This window comes from Anas acuta, chromosome 1 (assembly GCF_963932015.1).
Source record: "Anas acuta chromosome 1, bAnaAcu1.1, whole genome shotgun sequence".
Lineage (NCBI taxonomy): Eukaryota > Metazoa > Chordata > Aves > Anseriformes > Anatidae > Anas > Anas acuta.
The window spans coordinates 82,602,961-82,621,343 of NC_088979.1; the positions used below are offsets into that span (position 1 = coordinate 82,602,961).

Consider the following 18,383-nt stretch of genomic DNA (forward strand, 5'->3'; position numbering starts at 1 on the left):
TACATCACCGCTGCTGTGTCTGATACTGCTTAAATTACTTCCAATCATTTACCTTCTGGAAAATCAACTCTGAAAAGCTGCTAACAGGAACATCACAACTGTCTTGAAGAAGGAGTCCACTAGTCTTTCTTAATTCTGACTACTTTTTCCTCTGAGGATAACTTACAGGAAACCTCTCAAAGTTGTTAGCTTTAAAATCTTTTCTTCTGGGGCAGTTTATTGCTAAACTTGATTACTTACATAGTTACCCGATAGCCTGAAGGAAAAGGGAAGAAAGGACAGAAGAAGAGGGCCAATTAACCAATTTTTTATTATGGGGATTTTCTCCTCCTCTGCATTAATTTGACATCCTTTTATATGACTCTAGGGAGCTCTTATTTAAAGATACCTTGCTAAGTTGAGTTCCACAAATTAATTTTACGCTAAAATAGCTTCTCCTCAGTGTGCGCGGATACCCCCTTACTCTTGTACTAAAAGTCTGCAGAATCCCTTTCTAACCCCTATACATCATGCATGTTGATTCATCCTCCTTCCTGTCTCCTCTGCAAATAGTTCTCGGATACGCTTTTATCATTTGTCTGAAATTTCATTCTGCTGTTCTCTGTTTGAGAGGAGGATGATTAGATTCTAGCAAAATGTCAAGATGAACTATACTTACCTTTTATATAATAGCATGCTTTCCAGTACAGTCTTCTATATTATTCTTTATTAAATTGAATATTTTGTTTAGCCTCTAACTTTTCCTCATACTCTTTACTTCTGATACTCAGGTCTGTTTCTTGAACATCATCAGTGATGTATACATGAGTTAAGTGTATATAAATAGTTTTAAATACTCCTTCCATTTAAAAATCTCAGCGTACCCCATGAAATCCCACCTGCTTCTCTGTAACCAATGCTTTTGTTTTGGTTTGGTTTTGGTACTTCAGATATTCCAGCATTCAATATCTAAGATTTACTTTCTATTTTGGAATACTGATATTCACTTTCACTTCAAAGTCATAAAAAATGTTTAATGCCAGCCCCAAACTCCTCTGTAAGACACTGTCTAATGTACGTCAATTAGATTTAATCAAGATCAAAGGATATTTTCCCCCTTAAAGACACAATAGACAACAATTTTCTATTACTTCAGAGAACATGAAGGACTGCTTAAATCTATATTCTGTATGCCACTTTTCATCTTTTTTTGAAAAAGTGATTCCTCTCCAATGTATGCAGTATCTGCTGACCTTCTAACTTAAAAGTAACATTCTCAAGGAAAACTTAATTTATTTTATTTACACATTCTCTTAAGGTCCAATTATCTACTACAATGGAATTTCCATAAACAAAATCATTCTCTAATTGCAGGTATCAAAAATGAAGTAAATTAGTACCCACAGAGAGACAAAGATACTTCTATTGTATGAAGAGAATTATGTGGACAGCTTCATTAATCTATGCAATCATGGCTTGTGGTTAGTAGATCTCAACACAGACAGGCATAAATATTCAATCTGGAAGTTATCAATGCACTTAAAAGACTGTACATTTCTTAACCTAGGAAGAAACCTCTCTCAAATGTACAGGAGAACGAATACTACAACGTGAAGATTACGTGAATTAAGTGTTTAGTACTGGTCTGCTAGGAAGAATTCCCACCATCAGTGCAGTACCAATGTTAAATTGGTCTATCTACAAGAAGGGCACCAGAGAAGACCCAGGAAGCCAGCAACCTGCTATTCTAACCTCAGTACCTGAAAAGGTTATAGAGAAGATTATCCCAGGTGCCACTGAAAGGCATTTAAAGAATAAAGCTGTTATCAGGAATAGCCAACATGGGCTCATGAAGGGAAAGTCCTGCCTTAGTAATTTGAACTCCTTCTAAAACACACTCACCCACATAGTGGATGAAGGGAAGTTGGTGGACATGATCTTCCCAAATTTTACTAAGGCTTTTGATACCATCCCTCACAGCATCCTTCCAGACAAATTGTCCAGCTGTGAGTTGAACAGGTTCATGCTATGCTGGGTGATGAACTGGGCCAGGGGAGGATCTGAGCAAACACAAGGAAAAATGTATTTACTGTCAGGGTGGTCAAACACCAGAATGGGCTTCCTAGAGAGATGGCCGATGCCTTGTGCCGGGTCACTGTTCACAAGACATGTGGACAATGCCCTCAGTAATGTGCTTTTAGTTAGGCCTGAAGTGCTCAGGCAGCTGGATTAGGTGATTTCTGAAGGCCCCTTCCAACTGAACTATCCCGTTCTGTCAAATAAAATTAATTCCTTGGAGACAGACAAAGGGCACTGAAAGGCTTGATCTCACAGACAGCAAATATCACAGACAGGGACCCTAAACAAGTCTTTTCCAGATCAGTTTTTGCCATGAAGAAAGGGAGAATTAAGAGCTCATTTGCTGGAATGTCTAGCTTGTATTTGATGCCTTATGGACACTTTTAAGACAAGAAGTCTTGTGGAACGTGTTATTTTTAACATGCTCTCGGCATTATACTTGATCCTCTTCTTAGGCAAAAACATCCACAGCAATTCTGCTTTAGGAAGTCCATGCCATATTTTGTTGGTTAACATGGTAATTAAATACCTTATTCTGCATCAGTGGGTAGATAGATTGCACTTCTCAACTTCTCTTATGATTTCACAGAATGCTAGCTATACCACTCAATCATTTTTAAACCTGTTAGTGCCTTCACTAAGATTGGCCTCCAATAAATAGATTTATCATGTCGAAAATTCAGATCCTGTTCAGTAAAGCAAAGGGCATCCTCAGCCTAACACTGTTTCAGCCTCCTTTGCCTAACCAAGCCCTAAGAATTAGAAAACTCTGCCTCTGTGATGTGCATGGGGTTAAAGGAATAAGGCAGAAGATCCTAATTGACTTACTTACATTTAAATGAAGTGGGAGTTACTATACCAAGAACTTTGTTTAACTTCGCTTTAGGACTTCATGAGTATTTTGTGTAATTCACCTCCATTCAGAGTTCTGTGCCTCAGATTCTTGTACACGGTCACTCACCATTCCTAAACGTGAAGCCTACCAACCTGACCCAGAAGTACCATGCTTCTGGGTTTGATAGCCCAGTCCAGCGAATTGCTGCTCATCTCACACTTGACCGACACAGCACGGAGACAGAAGATTTTGTTCAACTTAGGACAAAGTACTCCTTTGTCAACGTGGCAGATCACATTCTTCCCAACAATTACAAAACTGCCAGCTACTTTGTTTTAGCTAATAAATGAGTTACCATGAGCAGTGCTTCAAGACAGTGCTCCAATACCTCCGTGATTCACTGTGTTCCAGCCAAAGAACAAGGGAAAGTCATATCCCTGGCACCTTCCCCCTGAGCCTGAAACAAAAATATCTCAAGATACATCTCCTAGTTTGTAGTTACATGCTGTTAAAACTGAAGAGAAACAATAAAATAAAATAAAATAAAAAAACAACCCTAGAATCCCAAGAAGAGATAAAATGAATGTTTAGAGAGGTTAGTGGACAGGGAACATGGAAAGATGTCACACAAATTTGAAGCTGCATGTCTGTGTCAAATACCACAATTATCAAAAGCACTGAAAATAGCATATAAAAAAAATATATATATATATATATTATTTGTGTTTTTTTTTTTTTGAGGCATTTTTCTTTTGCATTATTTTTCCAAGGCTGCTCTTGATCCTCATTCTCAGTTCAAAACTATTTGTCACCCAGGTTTATCTTGATCTCAGAAACGACATTCAGCATCTGTTTTGCTTCAGTCTTCTCTTTCCTCAAAGCCCAGCTCAGAAATATTCTCCAGCAAGAAGTAACTGTATGTCCTCTTTCTGTAAAATCCAGTGCTATAGCCATCATGATCCAGGAGAGACTCCTAAGGAACGCTTTTGAATGCTTTTGACATCAATGCACAAGGAAGAAACTTTAGAAAGCAAAAGGCTGACATTTCTCTGAAATATATATTGTCTGAAAATAGTGAAATGGAAGTGCTTTCAAAAGGACCTTTTCTTCCGAGCTTATTCACAAGCTCCACACAGACAGAGGGCTCTGTTTGCCTAAATTTTGAGATCAGAAACAGAACTGAGACAGAGTTATAATGCTCCATTATGAACTGGATGGATGATTTCATTTGTGTTATTATATTTTTATGTATTTCTGAGAAAGGACGGGATAAAGTGTGCTGAAATTTTTGTATAGCTCCACAGAGTAATTCTGTTCTAGACATCATCCCGTGATTGCATTTCACCAGAAAATCATCCTTGCTCTCCAAAATGTGAAGAGTATGTCACCAAATGGAAACATAACTCTAAGTAGGTGATCTTGTGGGGTGAGGGGGCGGTTTTCAAAAAAAAAAATCCAGCAGTAACATTTAACTTTTAAAATGTTGCTGAGTTACTGCTAAGAGTAACTTCATTCATTTTCTATTATTGCTTTAAGCCTTCCCTTCCCAAGAATACCCTCCCAACCTCCAGTGATTTGTGGTTCAGAGGTTTCTAAAGCCAGACAAAATGTCTTCATATTTAATTGCTCTTAATGGATTTTTCTTCCCTGAATTTGTCCAGCTGCTTTTTGAAATCATTAAAACGCTGCAAGTCTGCAGCAGTCCGCAAAACTGATGAAACTTTCTATAAAACCAGCGATATGAGAACTTCCAGAAGATGCAGTAATAATGTATTTCCTGCAGCAGATCAGTTGAAAACAGAACAGAAAACATCACCGTCACCACCAGTCCTGTTTGAAGAGATTCCCCTTTCGTTGCAACCACCACAGAATTCCTTCCCTTAGTTCTAATGAAAAGGGTAATTAGGAATGATGATCAGTTTATGTTCCTCTTTCTTTTCCAAAAATAAAGATCAAGTTCACTGCAAAAATGACTGCCCCCTCCCCCTTTTGTTTTGTGCAGACAATGGACAGACAAGACAAAAAACCAAAACACTTTACTGGATGCTGTTTGATCCATCTAGTCTTCTCCACTTTTTACCAGGATAGGCACCAAGTTTTTCAGCTTGCTTAGTTTCAAAAAGAGTTCACAAAGTTCTGATTACATCTTTAAGATAGCTGGCAATGGATTTGTTTCTGGTCACAAGAACCAGAGCCCAACAGATAAATTTATGAAATGGATCCCAATTCCACTGTCTGGGAGGGGAGAAGAAAAGAAAAAAGCCAACAAAAACCTCAAATCCTTTAAAAAACACGTTCCGCAGTATTGGTGTGGCAACTGTATCTGTTACTACAGTTTTAGTGCTGTCTTTCTGATGACCATGAGAATTTAGAGAGAAACAGCTAGAATAATTCCCTATGCGATAGGCCTACACAGACAGAAAAAACACTAACTAAAAATCTAACAAAGAAAGAAAGACTGAATGAGGGAGCCAGGAACATTCATTTTGGCTGGTATTACCAGATAAAATTTAACTGAGGAACCTTCCAGTCTTGCAGCAAAAAGAAAGGGCTGGGAGAGAAGAAAACGGAGTGAAAGATCCCTAACTGACAGCTGTTTCTCCCATACCTGGGATGTTGGACCTCTCAGTCTTACTCCTCTGGCAAATTAGATGAAAAAAATAATGCAGTGACCAATCAGTTGTACAAAGCAAAATGACACTTAGGAATTAAATGCAAATCATTTGAATACAGCAGCCCAGAAATGTGGTATGGTTGACAGTCTAATGTTTTCCCAGGTTCTTCTGAATACCAACAAACCCCTATCTGCTTACTATAACTTTGCAAGCTACATTAAGAACAGGTGATCAAGTTTTCTAGAAGGCTGCAGACATTCTCAGCACACAGTTTAAAATACTTTTGCTTGAAAATATCTAGACTCAAACGTCTTGTTTTGCTTTCTGTTGCTGTGTTCTAGCTTTTGAATCTCCAGGAACTTCTCAATACCTGGCTCTCCCTTCAAGGAGGGCACTCAGAAGGTAAGTTTTCGTCTCAGCAGTTTCAGCATTGATCTCACTTGAGACACTCCATGAAGGCAATCAGACACGATAAGAGTAATTCTTGCTGAACCTTCATGCAAGTAAACACCAGAGGCAGAACTGATTTCTATTTCTTCTCTAAATATTAATCCTTGTAAAGCTGCTTCACAAAGTGGAGCACAGTCGCAATCAAACAACTCTGAAACCATTTCAGATGACTTGCCTTTTCTTCAAAGGATGGGCTAATAAACCTCACCTAAGCTACTCACAGGCTCTTTAAGGAAGAGACCCCAAGCTCTGCATCTCCCCATCCTCCCACCTGTTACCTTCTCCATCTATTGCACTAGATTCCCCTGCACTTCCATCACTCCGCCCTCACCCCCAAAGAAGAGAGAACACTGGGGCTGTATCCCTGGGAAAAGGAGGAAACCAAGGGGCAGAAATATCACCAAGGTAATGTTGCATCAAATGCAGCAGAACGCTTTCAGCAGCCGTATAAGAAAAATCAGAACTGAAATGTCAGTCCTGGAGAGAGCAAATTAAGAAACAACAACTTTGCAAAATAAAAGTTTTTAAAACTAAGGAAATATTTCATCTCTTAAAGAAAAATGAATAAAAGTTTTAAAGGTCAATTTCCAAAGAAACCAAATGCCATTCGTTACTGAGACATTGTACCTACTTAGAGCTTATGATCAAACATGAATCTACAAAACACGAGTAAGAAGTGTGGCGTGTTTTGTTTTTACCTTTTCTATGCAACTTAAAAGCAATCATGTGGAAAATGAAGGAATTGTACCATTTCTGTGGTATCTGCAAGCGACAGGATACTTTGAAGATGGCGAGCATCACAGCCATTGTCAATACAGTTAACAGTCAAATAATTTCCTCGCCTACGGAAGATTTGTCCTCCATTCAAGTCAGAACTGTTCTACTCTGTTAAATATGCCTCTCTCCAAGCAATCAAAATTGATGAGTTTCTTCACTGCCACACTACAGTATGCCTTGTATTTTAGCATCCTACATTCTCATCACAGGGACTGGAGAAAGGAAGCATGCTATTATTCTAACTATCAGTAGATGAAGGATGACAGCTTTTTTTTATGCACAAAGGAAAAGTTCTGTGATAGGAAAATTCAACATATGCATGAAAAGCTTTACTGAGAGGACTTTCCCATCAACCCTGATGGTACTTACATCATTTCCACCCAGAATATTTGCACTTCTAGACACGGATCACACATGCAGAGGGTAACCGCATTCCTAATGAATTTCCAGAGTGAAGCATCAACATTAGAAAAATGTTATGAATATCATTTGGAAACAGATACCATGTTGGGGGTAGGAGGAGCAGAGTTTACTCTGAGATACCATTTTGTCTTCTCCCTCTCCTGACTCAAGCAAAGTTTCTCACTCCTCTTCCACCATTAACATTCCAAGAAAGTTACAGATTTGCTAGAGTTTCATCAGTCCTCATAGATCCATTGATTAAAAAGGATTAGTGATTTAATAAATGAATATGCATTACAAAAATTCAGAACTGCAGATCTGGAAATAATTTCTTTATTATTATTTTGTGCAAAGGCAAAATATTTCAAAGAAAGAGCAACATACATGCTCCATGAAGGAACTAATATTTGTTGTGACCCAAACAGGTAAATGGCTTGTACGTGCAAAGGAGGATTCCTCAGTATTGAATGACGGGGCAATTTATCAGATTTATCTGGAGGTCAAAAGTAACATGTCAAAATTTATTAGTTAAATTGGCTGATCTCATTCTTTTTCAGATTTTACACCTACTCTTGATTCCTTTTGAGCTGAGGCAACATGCGTGCTCGTCATTCCTGTTGCATAAACCAGTTAATATGCATGTTAATTATCAGGGCCTTGTACAATTTTACTTTACACAAAATTGGACATGCTGCATTATTTGTCTGCATTAACAACAGTGAAAAAACAGTGTCCACTTCTTTCTCTGGCATGGAACCATCTGAGAATTCAATGTTTTTGCTAGCAGAGGGACAATTTCACACGAACCTTTTCACATAAAACAGAAAAAACACCCCCCAAAGACGTAACTCCTAAGATGCATTACCACTTAAGAAGTATCTAGATAAATGTATCATCTTTTCTAAAATAGTGATCAGTTGTGCTTTAGTCTCTAATTAACATCGTGAAATGCAACACATTTTCTTTTTAATCTTTCTAGGTGTCATTCATTTAACAACACATTTTATGAAAAAATACATACACTTCTCTCAACTCTGCTTTACAAGAGATAACTTTTATTTTTAGCATTCAATATTAAAAGATTTTTTTCCTGAAACCCAAATACACTTATTCATTGGCTCTATTTTCTGTTTATTTTATAGATGACAATACATTATTGGTAATAAAACCATCATTACCTTTCCAGCATTCCAGAGATTCTCCTTATTTATTCATCATTTTCTCTGAAATATTTTGGAAGCATACACATAATTCTTCCTACCCTTAAGACAGAATTCTAGTTAGCCTTCGTAAACTCAGTTTGCATTTAAGAATCCCAGTCTAAAATCTTAGAGCCATCAAAGTAAATGATTACACCCATGGGACGCTGAAATAACCTGATTTACAGTGTCACCAAAGAAATCTAGTATTTTGAGTATCTCCATGTAGTATTTTGACACAAGACAGAGATTATATGGTGCACAGTTTATAAATGTAGTCTTTCAATTCAGCATACCTCATACCATAATATCATCTGCAAACTTACTAAGGGTGCACTTGATCCCCTCATCCAGATCATCGATGAAGATATTAAAGAGGACTGGCCCCAGCACCGAGCCCTGGAGGACACCACTAGTGACTGGCCTCCAACTGGATTTGACTCCATTCACCACAACTCTTTGGGCCCAGCTACCCAGTCAGTTTTTAACCCAACAAAGCGTGCGCCAGTCACAGCATCCTGGCTCGTATAAGCAGTGTGGCCAGCAGGGCTAGGGAAGTGATCGTCCCCCTGTACTCGGCTCTGGTGAGGCCGCACCTCGAGTACTGTGTTCAGTTTTGGGCCCCTCGCTACAAGAAGGACATCGAGGTGCTTGAGCGGGTCCAGAGAAGGGCGACAAAGCTGGTGAGGGGCCTGGAGAACAAGTCCTACGAGGAGCGGCTGAGGGAGCTGGGCTTGTTCAGCCTGGAGAAAAGGAGGCTCAGGGGCGACCTTATCGCTCTCTACAGATACCTTAAAGGAGGCTGTAGCAAGGTGGGGGTTGGCCTGTTCTCCCACATGCCTGGTGACAGGACGAGGGGGAATGGGCTTAAGTTGTGCCAGGGGAGTTTTAGGTTGGATGTTAGGAAGAACTTCTTTACTAAGAGGGCTGTGAGGCATTGGAACAGGCTGCCCAGGGAAATGGTGGAGTCACCATCCCTGGAGGTCTTTAAAAGACGTTTAGATGTAGAGCTTAGGGATATGGTTTAGTGGAGGGCTGTCTAGTGTTAGGTCAGAGGTTGGACTCGATGATCTTGGAGGTCTCTTCCAACCTGGATGATCCTGCGATTCCATGATCAGTAAAATACTTTTGCACTTGCTAGATACTTCTTTCCTTGTTTCCTGTAAAGCCCCTTTCTCATGTGACAGAAATCTCTTGTCAACAGCTGCAGAAAAAGGCATGTACATTAAAAATCTTCATCACTTCATTCATGAAAGAAGCGTCTGTCATCTTAACGCATTCAACCCCTTGCCACATACTTTCCAGCAAGTTCAGCTCAGAGGGTTAATTTTTACTAGCTGAAGTCCCACTAAGTTAATTTCTGCCACTCTCGAGTTAATGAATTTTTATTTTTCTACTTATCTAGCTTGCCCAGTGATTGCCAGTGCTTCACACACTACGCTGCTTGCCTTGCTCAAAATAACAGACATCCTGGTCCTTTGATAGGAAGTGATATACAGTGCTCCCCTTTACCTGAACAGTTATTGCCCTCCTTGGATTTGTTTTTTTTTTTTTTAATCCCTCCCACTGTACATGGTGAATTTATGACACAGGGCTTGCTGTTGGGGAGAAAGCTGGCAAAAATCTCATTGCAGACCTCCCACAATCCCCTCCTGTATTCTTCTATATATACACTTTCCTCCGTTCTCCACATATGCTTGTACCCTTAGTATATGTTTTTACTTTTCTCAATTTCTTTGTATTCAAATTATCATCAAGGCTACAGTTTTCATTCTCCCTCTCTCTCTGATTCTTCCTCTAGCCACACTTTCCTCTTCATGTTATTTGCGTAGTTGCACTCAAAATCTTGCTTTTTTTTTTTTTCCTTCTCCCCTCCTCAGGACTCCCCCCCCCCCTCCCCCTTTTTTTTTTTTTTAATGGGACTAATAGCTTACCACCCAGTATTATCATTATGTTGTCACCATACTCAGGTTGTATTTCCAGACTACTTTGCTCTCCACGAAGTAGTCTCCTGAAAATACCTATCCTTTCTTTTTATCTCCATTATGATGACCTGTCTTTGGTCATCACTGAATTCCCTGTATTGCCCTGATGACACTTACATTTTCAGAAAGAAGTACAGAAGACATTTGAAGATGTAGACCATTTATAAGATATTAACAAAACAACTCTGAGAAGGGAGACACTATTATCTTTATTAATTTTGGTCATTTTTCACTTGCTGATTCTCTGTTTTCTCTGGAATTTCTATTTTTATTTTAAAACATATTTTGAATTGCAGGTTTTTCATCTTACCCATCTTTGTCAAGCAACCCTGTCTTTCCGCTCTTTCTGCAATGCCCCGAAGTTCAGTAATTTCCCCTTCACTGAGGATTTTTGAAACTTGCTTTCCTGATTAAGTCTTCTTCTAAGTGCTTCTTTGATTACATCTCCTCTGATCAAAGGGACTGTTTCTGTTTTTCTGCTTCTCCTGTACATGTCTTGTGTTGCTACAGGGCAATCATTTATATTAAAGGCTTTGTGTGTCATTTTAAAGTTGTGTTCTCTTGGGACTCTTATGGGGAAGCTTGTTAAGACCGTTCTCCTTACATGGGATACCCATTCCATTAAAAAAAAAAAAAAATCACTTTCTGGAGAAAAAAAGGAGAAAAAAACTAAAGGCATAAAAAGCAGCATTCACAGATCATATTACTACTGCCTTCTCCAACTTTCGTTTCAGAAATCTGTCTGCTCCAGCAATTCCTGTTGATCCTATACCACTGTACTGTTTCAATTAAACTAAGCATTTATAGCCAATTAAAAAAAAATAATGGAAGTTTTGATGAATTCTACCTTAAAATGGTGCTTGGTATTTTGAGGTTACTGTAGAAAATAAAACAGTTGTGAGTCAATGAAATGGAAAATTGCTCTGTCTTATAACAGACTCTCTAAGGTGCAAAATGTTCTCTTATTTGTTGTTATCAGTACGTCTAGTAATTGCTTTTTGTCCAACTATTATAAAGGGGGAAATGGACTTACAGTCTGGAGAAAAAGAGATGGTGAAACATCCAAAATTAAAGCATGTAAGTATTTTCAATTGTTTTCCCATTTTACAGCATTAAGAAAACATACCAAAAAAAGACATTTGGCCTATCAAAAGGGAAAATGTATAGAGATGGGAAGTCATATAGGAATATTTAAGACAAGCAGCAGGTCCAATTTAAAAACGAACATGTATGGTCTTACTTTTATTTCTTTAGGGGAAAAAAAGCCTTGCTACTAATTAAAAGTGTTTTAGCCATAAGGTTGATAAAACACCCTTTGTAACATTTCTACATAGGTTTAATTATAAAACAGCACTGTAAAAAATTAACTGGCACTAAATTACACTGTGGGGCTACATATCAAAGACCACTGTAAAAATTGCTTTCTGCAATAAGCCAACAACTCAGCACAGACTAGGATCAGATCCTTCTTCCATGACAAGCACGCAGTTACACAAGTCTCATTTTCCTGGGTTTCCTAAACAAAATTTTAGTGCTTTATTTTTGAACCTCTGCATTGTTTTAGGTTCTCCTCAGTTTTCGAAGGACTGAAAAAGTAAAGAGGAAATTGTTATTTGCAAATATTGCCAAAATCAGGTTTCTAACCATCACTTATTTTAAGAGATAAACATCAAGAAGCCAATGCACGCAGGATAGCAACCTGAGGTAAACTTTCAAATTTAGACAGGAGTCCTAATATCCAGCAACCACTGGCAGGGAGTACCTGATGGTTGCTTTCCAGAACAAGGCTGATTGATACCTGACCTTGCCACAAAACTCCTATGGGACTTACTTCCCTCCCTTCAGTTTCATGGCAGGGTTTGGATCTGATGATCTTAAAGGTCCCATCCAACCCAAACTATTCCGTGACTCCACAACTGTCTTTTGTGATGAATTCACATACTCAGAAGCACGTGTGACAGCAGTGCCTTCTCACAACTTGCCCACAGTCCCTTGGATTTGATTAGAATCCTGTCGAAAAAGACATACATGCATTCCCCAGCTATGGAGATAGTAGTAATAGACAGCTTATGGGAACACTGCAGAGAAGCAGCACGCAGGAGCTTCCTGCAGGTAAGATCCTATTTGTCAGGTACGTTGTTTGCCCACACTTTGGCAGCCTGCAGCTACCTGTGGAGCTCAACCTAGTAGGTACCCGTACCAAAAAGTTTTATTTATTCACCATTTGTGTTGTAACGATGACAGGTACGCGATGGCTAACTAACAACACGTGAACACACACCTACCTGCAGAAGGCCACGTAAACATACTTTAAACATGATTATCAAACCAAAAGAGGGCTGCAGTAACAGCACCATGTCAAAGCAGAGGAGATCTCAGGGAAGCAGAGGACAGCCAGGTTCTTCTACAAACCCCTCCCTGGAATCATCCAGTGAGCACTGAAATCTTTCACAGCCCCACATCTGTGTGGGGTTTCTTTCTTTGAAGGTTTCCTCTGCCTCAAGCAAGCAGGGCAGTGCAACAGATGCACATATTTTTCGCATGGTCGCTCTATCACATACTGAAATTTGTGTTAGGATAGCCCCTACCAGTACCCAGATGCTGTATAGAAGAGTTCAGTATGATCGACTACATTATAATACAACCACATGAGATGACTAAAATAACTTTTTCCAGGTGCCAGATTTCTGCCATGACGTTTGGATAAAATCAGGAATATCTTGCTCCTTGCTGAGCCTCTAATCCTTCCTCCTCAGAATATGTCAAAACTGATAACCATGGCAGACACTTACACTTGGTATCTTTTTTTTTTTTTCTCAGCAGCATCAAAATCTACAAACTGGAGTTCGAGTTGTTGTCTCCCTCTCCTGAACTGCCCTTCCTATCTGTTCATCCCCCACAGTCCTCCTCACCTCCCCCAAAAATTTTGACACGGGAGTTTTAAAAAGAAATCCGAATGAAGTACACTGCACAGAAGGCACATTTATTTTAGCATAGACAAGAAAAAAACACTGACAAAAGTACTTGAAGAGCTCTATTAAGTTATCTCAGCTTTTATCCAAGTTGAGATATTTACTTCGCCAGATTTCAAGTCAAATACTTTTTTTTTTTTAATGCACAGTTAAGACACCACAGTGTCTGTGCAGAACAAAAACTGCAAAAAAAAAAAACACAGTAATTTTGTAGGACATTTTACACTGCCCTGTGGGTGCCCAAAGAGATCACTGATAAAAGTGGTCTGTTAAGGAGTACGTGGCATAATGCAACCCAGCTCTTTCAAAACTCTGCGTTCAGACACCACTTCTTCAAAATGTTTTATCAGACTGGAGGGAATATTGATCTGATAAATAGCAAAATACGGCACCTTCCCAGTTTTTCATCCCTTTACTTCTTCAACTATAACTTGTATTCAGAATATATTTTCTGAACTTTTTTAGTTTGTTCCATAGGATCAACAAACTGCTTCCTGAATTAACAACAAAACAGCCCACACTCTGAATTGTGAAAAGACAGAAAAACACCTGGTTAAAAAAAAAATATCAGAGCATTAGAAAGATCTATGAAAAATGTTTTTTCTTCTTGAAAGAAAAAAAAAAGAAAAAGGATAAATTGCAGAATGAATCCATATAATGAACAATCCATCAAAAGAACGATCACTTACCAACCTGATGCAACAGTGAAAACCCAAAGTAGCAAAGTCTAAAAACACTACGTAAGGAGGCCAAAGTACACCCAAAGCAAGCTAAAATCTCTCACAACCCTTCTACAAATTTTCTACTTATGAAGCAAAGATACAGGTCACTTACTTCAACCATAGCAACGTGCAGTGCAATACACTAAAAAAGTTCAGATATTCAAATAGCTGCAGAACGTAAGACTGATCCTGTGTGGTTCCAAACCTGGCTTATATAATAACATTCATGTGATTCAGCAATCTCCATGCATTTCTCAGTTCTTTCACACAGCTCTCCTCATAGCTCACAAACACCACCTTTTCTTCACACCCTTCTCTCTCCTCTTTTCTTTACCATCAGAATTTCCAACAGCTTAATTGACAACACCTAACCTTGAAAAAAATGAGCTAAAAAAAAAACTAATAGAGAATCTTAAAAAAATAAAAAATGCAGCGAACCAAGGAAATCCAAGTTCGTTTTTTTTTTTTTTTTTTTTTAAGCATTTGCATATCTCTGTAAAAGTTAATTAAAAAGTCTATAAGAAGAGCATATCATGGAGTGATCAAAAATACACTTATCATTCTTACAGGTACAAGACATTAAGAACAACAAGAAACAAACCCTCTCAGTGCAAAGGGGATGGAGGTGGGAAGAGGGAAAACATCTTTCTCCAGGTCCAACCCAGGCAGCTTCCCACTGCTAACTCCAGACTAACTTCATCACCCATCAAGAATTATGGTTAGCCTGTGGCTTTCAGCACTTTCAGCAAAAAAAAAGTTTTAGCTGAAAAATGGTTTTAGTCCCTTTCAGGCTCTTTTTCATGCAGATAAAAACCAAGAAAATCTCCAAAATAATTCTGATAAAGTAAAAATGAAAAACTACCAAATTCAGGACTACGTATCAGTAAAAACTCATAGCGAGATCAAAAAACATAGTATCCTTTCTGCTTGAGGCCAACTTGAAGAGATGGTGCTGTCTTTTTGTAGAAGTAAAAATACTCTGTTGTCAAATCAAGACAATGCTCACATGCTTGCAACTGGAATTGTTTGAGATTATCTCAGCATGGTCGAACTCCTGGGCTACAAACAAGTACCTTAGAGTATTAGCACATAGAATACAAACAGAAATTGCTGCTTTCAACAAATCAAGCGCAGATCACACATTTTACTACCATCCTTGCTCTTGAAATGGAACTGCAAAACAATCGGCATTTGTATTTCTTTTACTTGCAGATGTTATGAGCCATATGAAAGCACTCCATGCCTATAAAATATATGCATTCACATACCTCAGCCTGCACACTTATGCTAGAAAAATAATTTACTCATCATCTATCACCTCTCTTAATAGCAAGCCATAAGAATAGAAGCCAGACAAAATTCAAGACACAAAATATTCTGAAATGCTTAACATGGGAAGAGTACAAACAATAGAAACAATTACAATAGACATTTAATTAGCTGATAGATTCCAACATTCATTTACAACAATCTTTAACTCTCCCAGAGCATTTAAGAAGAAGATATGAATACTAATTTTGTTGTACTTGTTTAAAACAGAACAATTATTTCTGAAAATAAACTACTTTGACTCCAAAATACACCAGTCCAAAAATAGATCTTGACCAATTTCTAGTGGAGCAGGGCAATCACAAGACCACATGAACAATTTCTCTAGGATCCTCTGACTGGACCCCTCTTCCATACGCATGGAAACACATGCTGGCTCACTCTTCTACCCGTTATTTACCCTGCCTTTCTCTTCCCACCCTCCCAGAAGGGAAAGGATGTCAAAGGATTTTTCAGAAAATACTTAGTCCCTATAAAAAATGTAAAGAACATTGAAAATGATGTTTTCCTAATGCTGACATATACACTGTATTCATGTTCTTCCAGAGCGAGCCGTCCTTATTTGAAATATGTACCTAAGAACATCTGCTAAAGACCACACAACTGTGTTATGTGCTCTCCTGCACTTGTGACTCAATAACAAGCTTCAAATTATTCCATGTGACAAGACAGCAATGTTACCTATTTTCCACAGTATCACTAAGAAATTTTTAAATTTATTTAAAGTCCTAATACTTTTACATGGACTTAGAGACATATCTATACTAGCAGGTTTTTCCTCCGTTCTTACCTAAAAACATTCTCTAAGACACTGAAAGGGACATTTATGAAAATAACACACAACCTGAAAACGTTTTTCCTACTGTAAGTCCAACACCCGCACAGCAGCTTTCAAGTGGTTAAGATTCTCTCAACATTCATATGCAAACACAGATATTGGATACATAAGAAAAAAATGAAGTAATGAGTAATAAAAAGAAAATCTAAAATGTGTCAAGTTAACTGATCTGTCATTTCAGCAAATGGCGTGAAGATTTATTTCCACTTAGATTTATAATGAATTGTACACATAGATGAACATTTCCATTAAGACCCAATTAATATGCCAAAAAGTAATTGCAGGTAGATATTCCAAACATACTGAAACTAATCTGTTTAAGAAATTCAATCATTTACAACATTATGTTTAAGAAAAAGAAAAAAAAAGCAGCATATACAGACCTTCCAGTAGTCAGATTGTAAACTGTAGTACCTCTGGTATGCAGATAATGCTGTAGAAAAGAAAAATAAGTATTGAATTTGTTTTGTTGCCTTTTTTTTTTTTTTGAAGAAAAAGATAGAAAACCTTAAGAGTCAGAATACACAACATTAAAATGATAAATGGTTTAATAAAAGTAACATTGCCACAGTAAGTACCCTGTTGTGGGTAATGCATTCCTTGAGATTATAATTTTGTTTTATGAGACGTCAACCCCAAAGTGTATTTATTATTAATCATACAAATGTAAATCACGCAATATTTTAAAGAATCCTGTAACAAAAGGAATCATTTGAAATTTTGGGATTTTCTTCCTGGACAAAGCTGCTCTAAGATTTAAAAATTTAATCATGTAGCTCATTTACCATGCTCCCTGATGTCCTGTAATTTCTAAAGAACTGGTACAGAGGGACATACAAAGAGAAATCAATTTCACATGCCCTTTCATTCAGTAGCTGGAGAAACAAAAGCAAGTAAAAAAAAAAAGCTTACATTTTATTCAACATCTACTAAGACAGACTAAGCTGAAAACCAGCTCTAGAACAGCTCTGTTTTGAAGAATACTAGTACTACACAGCAATGCGCTCCTCAAATAGCCATTCCTACCTTCTTTCTGACTAAAAATTCTTGTTGATACATCTTGCCCTTTGGCTAACAGGCATATGGCAACATCAGACTAGAATGCAAACAGGCCTTATGCTCTTGTACGATCACTGCACTAGGCACCATCAAAAATGGACTACTTTAAATGATGATTCACTGCAGTTACAGTTTCATTTTTCTACTATTTGCTTGGTAAGATTTGAGAATGGTTTCTACATAGCATGCATTTTCCAAACAACAAAAGACAACAACCTCTGCTTTGAAAAATTACAGACACTAAACAGATTAAGACAGCAAGAACTGTATGTACTTGCTGTGCAGGTTCATTTCCTGAAGGTATCACGGATGAACTATGTCCTGAAATTTTATCATCCTTCAATGCCTGTCCTGCAAGCTCATGTCCGTAAGTTGGAAGTATAAAGGCTTAAGCAAAATAAGAAAATATATTTAATGACAAGCCACACAGAGGATACACCCAGACCTCCTTCATCTCCTGAAGTTACATTCTGTACCCTAGTGATCTTCAATCTTTCTTAATTACTGCAACCCTAGATATTTTTGATTGCATTTACAAAATTCTGCCTGTGGGTAGAAACAAACAGGCTAATAAAGATACTGATCATTAAGGGTAACCCATACACCATCACATTTGGAGCAGGAGTATGTTTGCCATGTTATTGTTTCTACCCAAATCCTCCAATATAAAGCAAATGCTGTTTTCTTCTGGTATGTTTTCCCTTCCCACACAGCTGACTACCAAAACTCTGGGACCTTGCAGCTCTTTTGCTGATCTTCTTGAGTGCTGATCAGTATCATTGCTCAAATCCATTGATTTGGGTTGGATACAGGAACAGAGATGGCCTGTTCTTTCTAACTAGCTTGGAGTTTTTCTGCCTATAACATCCCCCAGCAGGATACTCCCATGTGCTTTCCACAGGGGACCAAACACCCCCAGTGGTGCTGCTCCTGCCCTCCTCATGCTCCACACTGCTCCACTCAGGACAGCACGGATCTGACCCACAGCAACTTGCACCCACCTCTGCACTTACCCATCTTCGGACACCCCCTGCCACTGTTTTTACACACCTAGTTGGTATGAACCATGCCTATATTGTGCCTCTCAAACCAGAACTCCCTGAAAAGCCAGCTTCTAGTGCTGGTGCTCTAAACTGGGATTC

General features: G+C 38.3%; 1 protein-coding gene across 17 annotated transcripts in view; it reads right to left on the bottom strand.

Annotated features, from left to right (window-relative positions):
* KDM6A (lysine demethylase 6A) overlaps positions 1-18,383 on the bottom strand; it is a 150,747-nt gene that overhangs the window by 89,111 nt on the left and 43,253 nt on the right. For all 17 annotated transcript variants that reach the window (XR_011097577.1, XM_068685617.1, XM_068685671.1 and 14 more), the window contains exon 4: positions 16,566-16,615. Coding sequence is in view for 16 of the 17 variants with exons in the window: in XM_068685617.1 (XP_068541718.1) it covers positions 16,566-16,615 (50 nt within the window). In the remaining variant the exon portion in view is untranslated. The remainder of the gene's footprint in view (positions 1-16,565; positions 16,616-18,383) is intronic.